Source organism: Nipponia nippon, unplaced genomic scaffold, assembly GCF_047370975.1.
Source record: "Nipponia nippon isolate SJK-2023a ecotype South Korea unplaced genomic scaffold, ASM4737097v1 scaffold_29, whole genome shotgun sequence".
In the NCBI taxonomy this organism is placed as follows: domain Eukaryota; kingdom Metazoa; phylum Chordata; class Aves; order Pelecaniformes; family Threskiornithidae; genus Nipponia; species Nipponia nippon.
Window position 1 is genome coordinate 2,659,749 of NW_028262346.1, and position 14,346 is coordinate 2,674,094.

The following is a 14,346-nucleotide window of genomic DNA, read 5'->3' on the forward strand; positions in this document are numbered from 1 at the left end:
CTAGACAGCCCTAATGAGCTGTCATAATAATAACAAATCATATGCTCATGAGATTTCCTACAGAACATTGTAACATAAAGAGGTTTATATCAGATTCAAAAAAAGCATCTTAGTTTTGGACCTATATTCAAACAGACTGACTTCACACTTACTTCAGTTAAGTTTCTCAAAGTATGCATGACATAAATGAAGGAAGAGTAAGGCAGGGATTTTCCTATGCTCATCCATCCAAAGCAGGCTTAGAATAAATGATCTGTTTCAGTATACTCTGTAACGTAAGCATTTCAGTAGAATTGGTCAGGACAATTGGTTGGTCTGTAATAGAGATGAATCTAATGCATGTGACACTAGATAACAGTTGACACCAAAAATGAGTCTACATATCTATATCTTTTAGTTCAGTAAAAATAAACACACTTAGTACACTTAGCATTGTTTTAAAAGAAATGGCAAAATTATGTTTTCTTTTTAAGAACACATTGTGGTCAACTACTCTTCACCCTTCATTCAGTAAGTTTGGTTTAGTCTGCTTTTGATTTCAGCAAACTGGTTAGTAGTGCTTGCTTTCAGTGCATTGATGTCATAATGTGAGAAGACTCAAATAGTCTTTCGAACCACATAACAATTTTCTATCACTGAAAATAGGGAATTTTTTAAAAGCCGAGAGGAACTTAGCATGAAGGATCTAACTGGTACAAGGAGGAATAAATTGTATGTCAGTGGAAGAACAACAACAAAAGGGAACAGAAAAAAAATCTGGGCTGGATTAAATAAATAGCAATAAATAGGAAAGAAAAAAACCACCTCAGAATATGCATAAATAAGGGAAAATAATTTGTGACAGACTCAAACCTTCAAAAACCTTGAAATTTTTTTTTTTCCATCGGTTTTGAAAAAAACAGATAAAAATAGTTTTGTAATTAAGTTACTCAGGTAACACTCAGGAAACTGCAGTTTATTTATTGCATCTGTCTGATTTTCTATGCAATTAGAGAAAATCCCTTAGATATTGGAATTTAAAGGCCCTGATGGCAAAATGAAGACAATACTATTTCTCTCTCTACCCCTTATTTCCAATCCTGTTCCTTTAGATTATGCTCATTAGGTGCAGAAAGCAAGTATGAAAAGATGATTCAGTAACTCCATGTTCTAACATGGGAATATGGGCAAGTCAAGTTCTGGTTCCTGTATTAATTAATATTATTTATACAAAAGGAAAAAAAAATACTGGAGAAAATTAAAACTATCATCTCATGCACATGTGAAGACTGTCATGCTTATCTTAAAAAATGGTAAGACCTTCCACTTGCCAGCCTAGTTGTGTTCCTTGGTGTATCCCAGTATGCACAATTTCTGCTGTGATTCTAGGAGGCAATAGGCTTTGTGCTGACTTGTTTGTGCAGGGTCTCAGGACTCTTCCAAGCTTGTGTTGACCTGAGATGATCTCAGCTTGCTTTGGCTATTAACAAACGTCTTTTGGTCAAGTACCTATTGCTTAAATTGTTTCAGCTTAGCTCTTATAATACTGTGTATGGTGAAGATCTGACAACCTCTGTAATCACTGAGTAACACAATTAATCCTTTATGTTAATTGGGGTGGAGGAAAGGTAATTAATAACTTAAGCTAATAGTTAATTTAAGATGATTTAAGTTTGGTAAGAATCTGTGAAGAAAAGGCAAGAAGGAAGCTATTAGAAAGCTTATAAAAACACACCCAAGAAAACCCCAAATGAAGACAGTTGAAATCTAAGTCATCATTATGTTCCTCTGGGTTACTGTTTTATAAGGAACTTGATTATTTGACAACCCCTTAAACTCCCATTATTCAAGAAAACTAGACTAGTTGACTTTACAAGAATATCTGATGGTAAACTAAGGAAAGAAACTAAAGTTTGTGTGTGTCAGTCTTAACTGCATTATTAAATGGAAATGTTAGTCTCAATCTCATTAGAATAATAATAACTGTTGTATTTTGATAGGACTGGGCTTGATTTAAACTAACAATAAATTCTTAACTGTACATACTAAATGTGTTCCATTTTGGCCATAACAAGATTTTTAGTGTAACACTAGGAAGCCTGTGAAGCAAATCTTCCTTGAGCTATGTCTAGGTGTGTGATGTGAAGTGGCTAGCCTGGATTTACCACAGGAAAATTGTGCCTAATGAACTAGATTACCTTTATGATGAGATGACTGGCTTGGTAGGTAGTGGAAGGAAGTGGAAATTGTTTACTTTATCTTTAGCAAGGCTTTGGGGATGATGTCCTACAGTGCCCTTGCAGTAAAATTAGAAAAAAAAAAAAACAAACAACTTTTCTTCAAAACCTGCCTAAGCTCTAACTTTCAAGATGACTCCCACACACACCTCTTATCAGGGTGACACAACCGATGATCTCCAGAGGTCCCTTTCAGCCTAAATTATTGCACAATTTTATGAGTACGCCATCCTCAGTACATTCAGCAGAACGGTTGTTTAAGCACTCCGTGCAGAAATGTATGTCTCAAATGCCTTTGAGTCTAACAAAAATTTAGAGATCATTCCAATGAACAAATCAATTTGAACAGCAAAAAAATCATTTCTAGTTCAGCATTACAGCACAATAATAGATCCACATCCCTAAGTAATTATACAAAGCTTATTTCCCTTCTCTCTTCAGGAAATGAATGTATGACTCCTAACTGTCAAACCATTAAAGCAGTTTCAATATGTATATTGATTCTTACTTTCTTGGGAACTCAGAGGCACCTACAATAGAGCCCAGCTGTCTCAAATTTGAGAACAGAGATTTGTTTTGTCTTGTTTTCTCTGCCGCAGTAAAATACAAACTTGGCAGAAATACCAAGATCCAATTGCTCATAAGTAAATGGCAGCTTAAATAAAGACAGTTGGGCAGTAATTATTTCTGTGTTTTTAGTTGTTTCCATTTCAAGCTTTGTCATTGACTTTATCGGTACATGTTCTGTGTTGGCTAAGATTTTGGTTACACATGCCAAGAAAAATAATTTAGAATTTTGCAATCCAAGCAGTTCACAGCGCTCTGTTACTTGCGCCATTTTCCAAGTAGTTTCTTGTGTCCTTATTCACTGAATAGGGAACCTGAATTCTGCACTCATGCTGAATATTTCCGTCCTGAATACTGTGGGGAAAGGCTTTTAAATATTGATATTGACTAAAAGGTGAGACGAGAAGACCAAAAATATCTGAAAAAAGCCTGGAACTAGTAAGGCAAAATTTATTCCTGACACTGGGGTTTGACCAGAACACCCTGTATGTACAAATTTGTAAGAGCTGTGAACTCTGTAATAATGTAATGAACTGAAAAGTCCTGGTGAGTTCAGTAGGCCAGGTCCTTGATGTAGATGAGTTTGGTGGGAAGGATGCCACATAAAGGCCAGTCTAGTCACCACCAACAAATCCTTACCTGCAGCTGGACATAACCTTTGTGAATGATGAGGGCATATATCGTATAGTAACAAGGAGTAGGACTCACCTCTACTTTTAGCTGTCTTGAAGTTAAATGTCTAATTTAAGCTATTCCCTTAGACTCTCCATAGGTAATGGAGAGATATAACTAAGATGAATCACTTTCTGTATATCTTCCTCTTAAATACCCATCATAAAATGGGATGAATTGCCCTCCAGAGGAACTAATCTCCCACAGTTGGCTACAGAGGGAGCCCGGTTGTCTAGCTCAGACTAAACACCTGATCTGTTCTGAGATGCCATTGTACCTTTCTGTGAGACAATTAGCTATCAAATCAAAAGAAACCACCATTGTTTTAAGATACAAAAGAACATTCCAGGTCTGAAAAACAAATGCCAGGACTGTTCTGTAATTTAGGCCTGACTATAGGTTTGTTGGTTGCTTTCTCTTTGCTTCCCTTTTGTTTTCAATGATAAAAACGTTTTAAGGAAATTAAAATATAGTGTGAATATCTACTGAGAACAGTTCCATGAGAGCTCCAAAGCCAGGTTTTTGAGCACTTTGAAATTGCCCTTTCCTTCCCCAGTATTGTTGCATTACTTATCCTTTGTTGGCTTCATGCTGTTCTGCACAAATCAAAGAAACATCTTTAACAATCAGCCAGGAAACTTATTTTCCTATCAATCTGTCTGGTTTCTTGCCTTGCCAAGAGGAGAATGCAAATTATTTTGTGCATAGAGATGCAAAAGCAGTGTGGTTCAGAACTCTTCTGCAGGTTATATTTCTCTTCAACATAATAGTCAGCTAAAACTCCTTTCCAAATCCAGTATCATTAAAAAAATCTTCCATTAAAATCTTCCTTTAAAATCCATGATCTTTCAAAGTAATCAAAGAAACAGGAGGTGAGATATTGCTTAAATTTATTCCTGGTGCCGGAGTTAGGAGCCCAGATTTCCTCCACTGAGGGAAAGACTGGAACAGACTCAAACTGACTTATAGAAATGCTATTGCCTGACCTCCTAATTTAAGAGGTTATACAGATTGAGCACAAATTTCTATTTGGAAAGGATCTTAAAACAACAACTAATACTGCTTTATCATTCTCCTCCTGTGAATTTTACAGTCAGATGAGAAAAATATAGTGGATGTTAATTCTGATTGCCATATTTTCTGGAGCTTCAAATGGTAATATGTGTTAAACTGGAGTGATTCAGGCTCATTTTAAAGGGATTAAATTGATCTCCATTTCTGAAATGAGAGAAGATATCCCTGCCCACACCTTTCAGGTATGTTAAAGGAGGCTAAGAAGTTGGCTAAGAATAACTTAGTGAGCTTGTGTGGACTTCCCCCAAACAGTTTTAGTAATGTAACTGACAGCCAGAAAACACTACTAGACCTAAATCCTTTTGAAGTCTACCAGCAACATGTCCATTTTAATGATCTCACTTTCTTCGCTTTCCCTAACCTTTCTGGAATGCTGTCATTGCTAATTGTGTGAACTACATATAAATTCCGATGTCTCTGAGAAATTCATACTCCATTTGTTTGTGGATAATATTAAGTGTTCATATTAAATTATACAGATTTAATGTTGAAGGAAGGTTGTTGAAGGAAATATTTCATCCCACCTTTAGCCCAGGAAAAGGCCACAGATGCTGTAAGGACCTGACAGTGCAGGATCTCAGTCCTTGTCCAGGTTTGTACTGACCTGAGATGGTGTTAGCTTGCTTTAGCTCTGATTGTAGCTGTCTTTTGGTCAAATGGCTATTATCCAGCTAGTTTTAGCTTAGGTTTGTGAGTGCCATATGCAGTAAAAGTCTAACAAACTTCTATAGTCACTGAGTAACAAATGATAACTCTTTGCGCTAATGGGCTGGGGGAGATTAGTGTACAACGTTCAAATATTAGCTGGATACAAATGAAAAGAAAGTAGACTATGTGTGAGAAAATTTATACAAATACGTTTGTGTCAAGTGGACCCAAGCGGATCAAAGACCAGCGCAGAGGAAACACCCACCATCAGCAACATGTTCCTCCCAGTGGAAGACAGGACATGGAGGACTCATTGTAAGCCCTCTCCTCCTCGCCAGCCCTTCTCCTTAGGGAAAACTGATGATGTTGACTTCAGGACCCAGAAGAACATAGAAAGATTAAGCATAAGACCAGAGAAAAGGGCTAGATAAAGGATAGTTTCAAACTTTAATTAAAAAAAAATTAAAAAAAAGTTATTAAACCCCCCCGCAAACCTCCAAAACACTTTCAAGTGCATTTGCTGAAATCCACTTGAAAATTTTATATTTTTATTTGGGAAATGCAGAGCACAAGCTGTAATTCACAGGCTTTATGCCTCCATGCAGCTTCATGAACTCAGTACATGAACATCAGTAATTCCATTTCTCCTATGTCACACCTCAGCTGGATGTATTCCATACTGTCTTCACGGCATCACAAAATGAGAAGGGTTAGATATATACAATGGTAAATATACACAGTCAAAAATCTAAAAGGGAAAATGGAGTCCCACAATATACAAATTCCTCTGAGGCACTACAGCTATAATTTGTTTTGTTGGGTTTTTTTACATTTTTTTATTTTTTAATATTATTATCTAAAACTGAAAATTCCATTTTCTTTAGGGATTTCCTCTATCTGCCATACCCTATAAGTTTATTGTATTCACCAGCACCCTACCACATCCAGTTTTACGGAAACAATGGGAATTCTTCTGTTTCCTCTTACAGAATCTTCCACAGTCTGATAAATCTCTCGATAATTAAATATTTTCTGATATTCAGTCTACAAATTTCTCTGCTTAATTTCCTCCCGTTAATTGTGGAATGATCTAAATAAATCTTGTCCTTTCCTGTTGTTTACTTCCTTCAATGAATCACAAATAATGATCATATCTTCTGAAACCTGTCATTTGGTCAATATATATTTAGGTTTTAGGCTACACAGAAGAAGCCTGTGTAGATGCAGGGTTGATCATCTGAGGGTTATCCTCTATTTGTTCTTTTTAGTGAGTAGCGGTAAAGAAATGCATTCCAGATTTGATCAAAGGTAGCTAGTATCCTACTCTATTCAAAGGCTGCTCATTCATATTTCACAGTTTCAAGAACAGCATTGACCCAGCAATCAATATGACATGTTAAGATTTTTTTTTCTGTCCTTACCTATAGTTGCTCAAAGGGAACATTTATGTTTATAAGCTGTCACCACAGATGATTCTATTTTTTTATAATTAGGCCAGCAATTATTATGATTCAAACTTAAAGCAAAACTTTTTAAAAGTTAGTTAATATTGTTACTGTAGACTGTGGAAGATGACTTTAGATACAAACCAGCTGTGTGAAGTATAGCAAGGAAAGACAAAAGTACTTGCAATACCTAAGCCTTTGAAAAATAAATGCAGAGGTAAAAAACTCCACTACAAATTTCAGGAACATATTCAGCACTATTCAATGTATCCCATGGCATTTAAACCTCTGAACTATTTACCATTTCTCATCATACACATCTGAGCTTTGTCGAAAACTAGAGTAATAGTTGTTTTTTTACACCTAAGAAATTCCCCATCTCACAGAATCACAATAGTCTGTCACATAAGTGAATACTAACACAGAGTATTTTAAATAAAAAAAGCAGAATCTAATCTATCCATCAAAATGGTGAATGTTTCTTTTGTTCATTTTAGGCATTGCTTTTCCCTGAGAGACATACAATTTTTGCTCTAGAGTTCTACTATTCTATTTCTCTTGATGAGTGTAAAGGGCAGAAATCTTAAAGGCATGAGACCCTGAATTCCTTGGGATATTTTTAGGGAATATAGAAGGTATAAATCTGAGGTTCGAAATTTATGCTGCAGCAAGTAAATCATATCATGTGGGGAGCCTCCCTTTGCTTCTCACCAGCGTCTAAGGTGCAGGATGCACTCCCTGCATTCAACCTCTATGTATAAGTAATGAAATATTTACTGGACCAGATTGAATACACAACTGTATTTTCATAGCCCTGGGGCTAGAGCACTCATTGGAGGGGAAGCAGATGCCATTTGCTGTGCTGAACTCGGTAGAGGAATTTGAATCCACGTTTCTTGCATCTAAGAAGAGTAGGATCACCAAGGGCTAGACTTCAGTTTTATGACTCACTTCTGAGCGTCTTTGGGAACATACATACCTCTCTTCTTGTCTCCCTCTCCTTCAAAAATAAAGACCTAGGTACAACATTTCAGGGATGATGAAGGGAGCATTTTAGTATTTCTGATACTTTAAAAATAATCAACTAAAATATGCACGTTTGAATTAAATTAATGATTATTTGTGTGGTACAAAACAGGCACGTTTTATGGAGGACAAATAAATCCTTGAGACATTCTTTGCTTCTTCCCCTTTCCAAAAACTGTACTCTACTTATATCTTCCTGAAGAGAGCCAGAATGTTGATGAAAAACCTTTTGGGTAGTGCCATAGGACACCTTATGAGGAAAAATATATCTGCATGTACAGATAGACAGTTAATGCTAATAAATGTTTACTGGCACTTAAAAATAAAGTAGCATTGATCAGTAAGGAGGTCTTTTTTGGTTCTCTTTCCTTTTTTTTTTTTTTAAACAAAGTTGTACATGTGTGAATCATGTCACTGTTGAAGCTGGGGATGGGGTTTAACATCTGGCTCGTAGATGCTCAGGTATTAAACTTACAATAGTGATAGTATATGAAAAGAGCAGCTTTATTTTACAAACAGCTTTTGGAGTCCAGCTTTTAGTATGTATCTGTACTGCTGCCATCTACTGAAGAAAACAGGTCATTCCTGTTCAGGAGCACCAGTAATACAGCAAGCAAACTACCATTGCCTGTGCATTTGGTTGTTTGAATTACAAATCTTATCTCAGATGCAGCATATGTGAAGTTAACCGAGTGTGCGCTAGTAGCCACTCACTTCTTATAAAGCAAGCCCAGCGAGTACTTTCTCGGAGATACTGTTATGCTGTCACCAAGTGAAGCTTAACAGGTGATAGACTCGGCTTCTGCCTCGGGGAGAATCTGAAATTATAGAAGTTTATTGCATTACATTTATCATGTCATGCTTGTTAACATGCTGTTTTATAGGCACATTGATCTGCAGTGTAACTATTTTAGTGTGCAAACTCTATGGTTTTATTTTAATTTGCAACAGATATTATATAAACAAGATGGTGTTTCTTGCCCACCAACTGGAATTGTCCCCAGCAGTTTGCTAGCCATCAATCACAACAGGGATGGAAGACCTTCTGCAACACGTTAAGAACGCCTTATTTGCAAAGATAAAAATGAAGCAAAGAGAAAACACTACATACAATTTCACTCAGCTCTACATATTATAGATTACAACTATGCACAGATTTCATATCCCAGAAAATGACTATGGAGACAAAAACAGATTCAGTGAACGGCATATGTGTCCGCAATATCTCTCTTAAAAGTGCACATGTGGTTTGTAATCATGATTTCTTGATATGGTTTGACCAAAGCCCACATTCATTTTAGATGAGATGCTTAAGCATTTTGCTTCTCTCAGCAGAAAGATAGGGTCTCCTCTAGAAGTAATTAATAACAGAAACACAATTTGGAGCTTTAACTAGGCAAGGCACCTACAGCAACTATCCTCTTCTCTCAGGTGCTTCACTGAGGTATCTAAAATTGTAAGAAATTAAAGTGTCTATAAGACCAACAAGTGACACAGAAGATGATTGGTAAATTTGATGGAAAACAGAAGAATTGCATTCATAAATGTACCATGTTTCTCTGCCAATATGTCGTTTTTCACCTCTGTATGAAATGTGATGTTTTCTTGGACTGCCAGTCCTTCCTGTTTTAAATGAGCTCTTCAGAGAAAACACTATCTCCTATTGCAAATAGGTAAGGATCATGCCTAAGGTAATGTAGGCCATATTTTGATTTCGTAACTTTTGCTCACATCATGTATCATTGTAGTAAAGATAAGGGCTGGTGACCGGAAGATCACGCGCTGTACGGAAAGAGTTAAGGGTCGACCCTCCCTTGTCTCCGCCCCTTATAACATGACACGCCTACTGCCGGGAGTATAAAGGTAAACTACTGCGCAATAAACGTTGGAGTTGAACACCCACACTGTGTGTGCTGACTGTTCCTTCCCCAGCCCGGGTCGGCTGGAGAACCGCCGGTATAACCTTGATATGTAACGAACGCTACATAGTGGTGACCCCGACGTGATCGGCTGCAGGCAGCAGCAATGGAGCTTGCGGAACTCGTAAAGGTACTAAAGTCGGTAGCGACGGAGGTGGGCGAGGATGGGGCGATAAGGAAAAGGCCCACGGGCGACTGCATCCAACGGATGCTACGCCGGGGAGTGCTCGGCGCTCCCACAGAAGTTTTGGACACCTCATATTGGGGGAAAATATGCAACGAGCTGACAGAAGCGATCATAAGCAATGTTGGAGGAGCCAGTGACCGGCTTCGCGCCTGGGGAACAGAAGAAAGGGTGCTCAAGAAGGGGTTTGCGGCAAAGCGGTGCTGGCTTGCCGCACGTAGCGCGCTGATGGGGCATGAAGTTCCTGGGAACGAAAAGCCAATGGGTTTAGTCTCGGAGGGGACACAGGCTGGCTGGGAGGGAGCACAGCCAGGGGGGGCTGACCCAGACTGGCCAAAGGGCTATTCCATACCATATGACATCATGCTCAGCATATAAAGCTGGGGGAAGAAGAAGGAAGGGGGGAACGTTTGGAGTGATGGCGTTTGTCTTCCCAAGTAACCATTACGCGTGATGGAGCCCTGCTTTCCTGAGGATGGCTGAACACCTGCTTGCCTATGGGAAGTAGTGAATGAATTCCTTGCTTTGCTTTGCTTGCGCGCGCGGCTTTTGCTTTACCCATTAAACTGTTCTTATTTCAACCCACGAGTTTTCTTCCTTTTACCCTTCCGATTCTCTCCCCCGTCCCACCAAGGGGGAGTGAGCGAGCAGCTGTGTGGTGCTTAGTTGCTGGCTGGGGTTAAACCATGACAGTTTTTTTTTGGCGCCCAACATAGGGTACAAAGGGTTCGAGATAACGACAGATTTAATTGGAATGTGCTAGATCGAAGTTATAGCTGGTATTGCTGTTTAGCTATTAATCGGCAGGTTTCTGTGCTTGCCACGGGGCTTGCTTGCCTTACTGTATATTAGAGTCTAATGCTCGTTAGTGGCTGCTTTTTGCTTTCGCTGCTTGCTGTACTGCTGAACTGCTTGTCATCTTACTCCGCTGTGCCTGGGAACATTTTGATAACAGCAATGGCTATGTGCCTGGGCTGGCAGATGGCCAGGGCATCTCTGCTGTTTTTCTGTACTGCTGTGCTGGACAGGCTGGAACTCCAGTGTGAACTCGAGTTGAAGGGGTGGCCTGTGGGGCACAGACGGGGCCGTCGATATAGGGGACTGAGCCAACGGAGGAAGGGGAGGCGCAGGGAGGCTATGGCGCAGCAGGAACAAAGGAGTTGGGAAAGGTGTTCCCGTTACGAGTGGGGAGTCTAGAGCAGCCGCCCACGGAACCTTCGGCACCTTCTGCACCGGCGGATCCGCCACCTCCTCAATACCCCTGGGGCGAGTTGCAACAATGTGTGGAAAGGGAGCTGACTGATAGGTTGCTGGATTGGGTCCCGGGGGCCGATGTGGGATCCCAGCGGTATCGTGAACTACGTGAAGGAAGATGGCGGGAAGGAGAAAAGGAGTGCAAGACACCATCACCTTCTGAGGACGCCCCGTTGCATCCCAGTGATCGACGGGTGCTGGACACACAGAGAGCGGAGCGCAGGAAAAGATCTGAGGAACAAGGAGAACCGGCACCACGGCTGAGAACATCTGGGGGGGGGGGTGGTGGTAGGGCTCCCCCGGCACTGCCAGTGATACCTGAGCTACCAGAGGGACCCCTTACCCCTGGGGCAGTGGGAAAGCGAACTGGTATTCCCTCACAGTGGAGGGAGCCTGTACACGATTACCCCATGAGCTCTGATAGCAGTGAGGATGAAGGGGGTGACGAGGGATCCTTGATTGTTGCTTATCCTGTGTGTTCCAAAGGTCCCCTCTGGGAAGCAGGGGTAAACCCTCGAGGGTTGCAGCCCAACCAAATATGGCAGTCTGATGTTACGATTTATGAACCCTTTAATCCACGTAAGTATCTGCATGTTACAGTTGATACCTGCAGTGGAGTTATTTTAGCCACTATGCATGCTAAACAAAATGTTCTCGCAGTCATTTTACATTGGCAGGACTGTATGGCGCAACTTGGCATCCCACAAAAAATTAAAACAGATAATGGAGCGGCATATGTCAGCAAGAAGACAAAGGACTTTTGCGCGCGCTGGGATTTTCAGTTGAGTCATGGTATTCCCTAGAACAGTACGGGCCAAAGCATTGTAGAACGCGCGCATCGCACATTAAAAGGGTTACTCGACCGACTTAGGGAGGGGGAGAATATAAGCCCAGGAACAGGGGTTCCCCCTCCCCTTGACCCTCCTTTATTTCGGGCACAGCGTCTGTTGACGACGACACTAATTACCTTAAATCATACCATTCGAGGGAACACCTATAAAACCCAGACTGCAACCCAGGCACATTTCCGGCTCGATGAGAATGAAGGGCCTTACCCTTTGGTTCAAGTACGGGACCTGCAAACCCGTGAATGGAGGGGCCTGTATTCCCTCCGTTGCCTGGGATGTGGGTATGCGTGTGTGCAAACCGAGAAAGGGACGCTAGAATGGGTACCCAGTCGAAATATTCGACCGTATAAACATTAATCAATTTATTGAGTCTTATCTTGACAGGTTACCATTTCCTTATGCGTCCTGATGGTGTGGGGGAGCAATAAGGGAGCCGCGACGAACTACTGGCTGGATTGGGCAAAATCCATGAATGTAACGGATGCGTGTCTGTATATGCTGGCTATTGGACAAGCCTCTACCTGTCTATTGTTCACCCCCCTACTTCACTAGCGATAAGGGGGACAGTTGCTGCCACATAGACAACTGGTTTCATAATCTCGTTTCTTGTTCTTATCCTTGCTATGGTATTACCCTGTCTATTACGCTTAATTATGCATTCTATGAGTTGTATATTAAGAAGTCTTACCACATATCGATTATTTTACGTGCAGCTTCCCCAGCGAGATCCAGAGCTACTGGAGCTAAGGGAGGGGGAAATGTAGTAAAGATAAGGGCTGGCGACCGGAAGATCACGCGCTGTATGGAAAGAGTTAAGGGTTGACCCTCCCTTGTCTCCGCCCCTTATAACATGACACGCCTACTGCTGGGAGCATAAAGGTAAACTACTGCGCAATAAACGTTGAACACCCACACTGTGTGTGCTGACTGTTCCTTCCCCAGCCCGGGTCGGCTGGAGATTCCCCGGTATAACCTTGATATATAACGAACGCTACATTTTGTGTGATTTTTTTTAATCATTATGTCCTTGAGCATCAATTTACTCCCATTATTAGCCCATGGAAATCAGTGGGACAAGATGACTGTAAACTTTACTTTGCATGAGCAACAGCTATGACAATTGGCTCTGTATTATGAGATTGTGTCTCTCAGTTGGAGAATTAGATTTCTTGTGCCCAAGCTTCGTGTATGCATTGTTTATGCGATGAGGGTTATTATTAACTTTCTGGCCTAGCATTTACAACGTGGAAAAATCCTGGAGGATTTTTCATCACAAAAGGGTTTAAGAAAAAAGTAAAGGAGAGACTGGTATCTCTTAGTTAATTTCTGTTTAGCAGTGAGATGACAGAATTTGGTCTGTCCTGCAGAATATGGGGCTGAACAATGAAGTCAATGTGTGGTTGAACTGCTTAACACTGCTGGGGATCACAGAATGGCTGTTTACCTGAAATTTATTCTCATTTGGAAAACAGACTGCAACTCTCCACAAATCACATTCTATAAAGAAAAGTCACACAGACAACAAACTATTCTGTCTGTTCCTTGAGCTTTTTGGCATGCCCCTAAATAAAATGCTTGCCAGGTTGGGTATCATGCTACCATAATACATCTGTAGGGCCTTTAGAGCAGAACTGCCATACGTACAGCCAGCTCAGTTTGGAAAGTACCTGTAGTTTTCTACATGGGTGGCCATGCACGTATAAATAACTTTTCTCCCTAGGTATAATATATCTAGGTATAATTTCTTTTAACAGAATTCTAGTTACTTCTCTAGTTTTGTTGGTACGGCAAGGGAAAGCCTCTGGCCAAGCAGAGAAAGTGTCTACTAATACCGATAAATATTTATATAGGTTACATCTAGGTAATTCCGAAAAATCTATTTGCCAGTATTCCCCAGGAGTCGTTCCTTGTTTTACAAGTTGTCCCATAATCTTCTTTTCAATTTTTGGATTATATAGCACAACAGACAGTACATTTCTTCACTACAATGTCTGCTGACTCTTTTTCCACGACTCGGCTCTAAAGCTTGAGTCAATGCTGTTAATTCTGCCTTTTGAGCAGAGGTATTACCAGGTAATTCTCTGGTTTCTAGTGTTTGGGTGTTCGTTACCACTGTGTATCCAGCTCTTCATTTTCCTTCCAACATGTAGCTGCTACTGTCGGTGAAGAGCTCCGCTTCTGCGTCAGGCAAGGGTTCATTCTGTAGATCTGGTCTGCTGGAATACACTTGTTCAATAGTGGTTAGACAATCATGTTGCAGTTCATCAGACTCAGAGATTGGGAGTGGCAGGATTCAAGGTGGAGGTCAGAGAAAGCGTGACATCATCTTGTTCTGGTAACACGGCTTAATATTTTGCTAACCTATTCGGGGAAATCCAGTCCCTTATTTTCAAGGAGAGATGATACAGCATGGGGTACAAACATGGTAATCAGTTGACCCAGTGTCAGTTTTTGAGATTCTTCAATTAAGGTTACAGTTGCCACTACTGCCCT

At 40.5% G+C, this 14,346-nt stretch overlaps 1 protein-coding gene across 1 annotated transcript in view; it reads left to right on the forward strand.

Annotated features, from left to right (window-relative positions):
* LOC148054938 (uncharacterized) overlaps positions 1-12,767 on the forward strand; it is a 107,858-nt gene extending 95,091 nt beyond the window's left edge. The window contains exons 3-4 of the mRNA XM_087763640.1: positions 10,849-11,786; positions 12,238-12,767. Coding sequence (XP_087619766.1) covers positions 10,849-11,786; positions 12,238-12,262 — 963 coding nt within the window. The 3' untranslated portion in view covers positions 12,263-12,767. The remainder of the gene's footprint in view (positions 1-10,848; positions 11,787-12,237) is intronic.
* Positions 12,768-14,346: the final 1,579 nt, after the last annotated feature.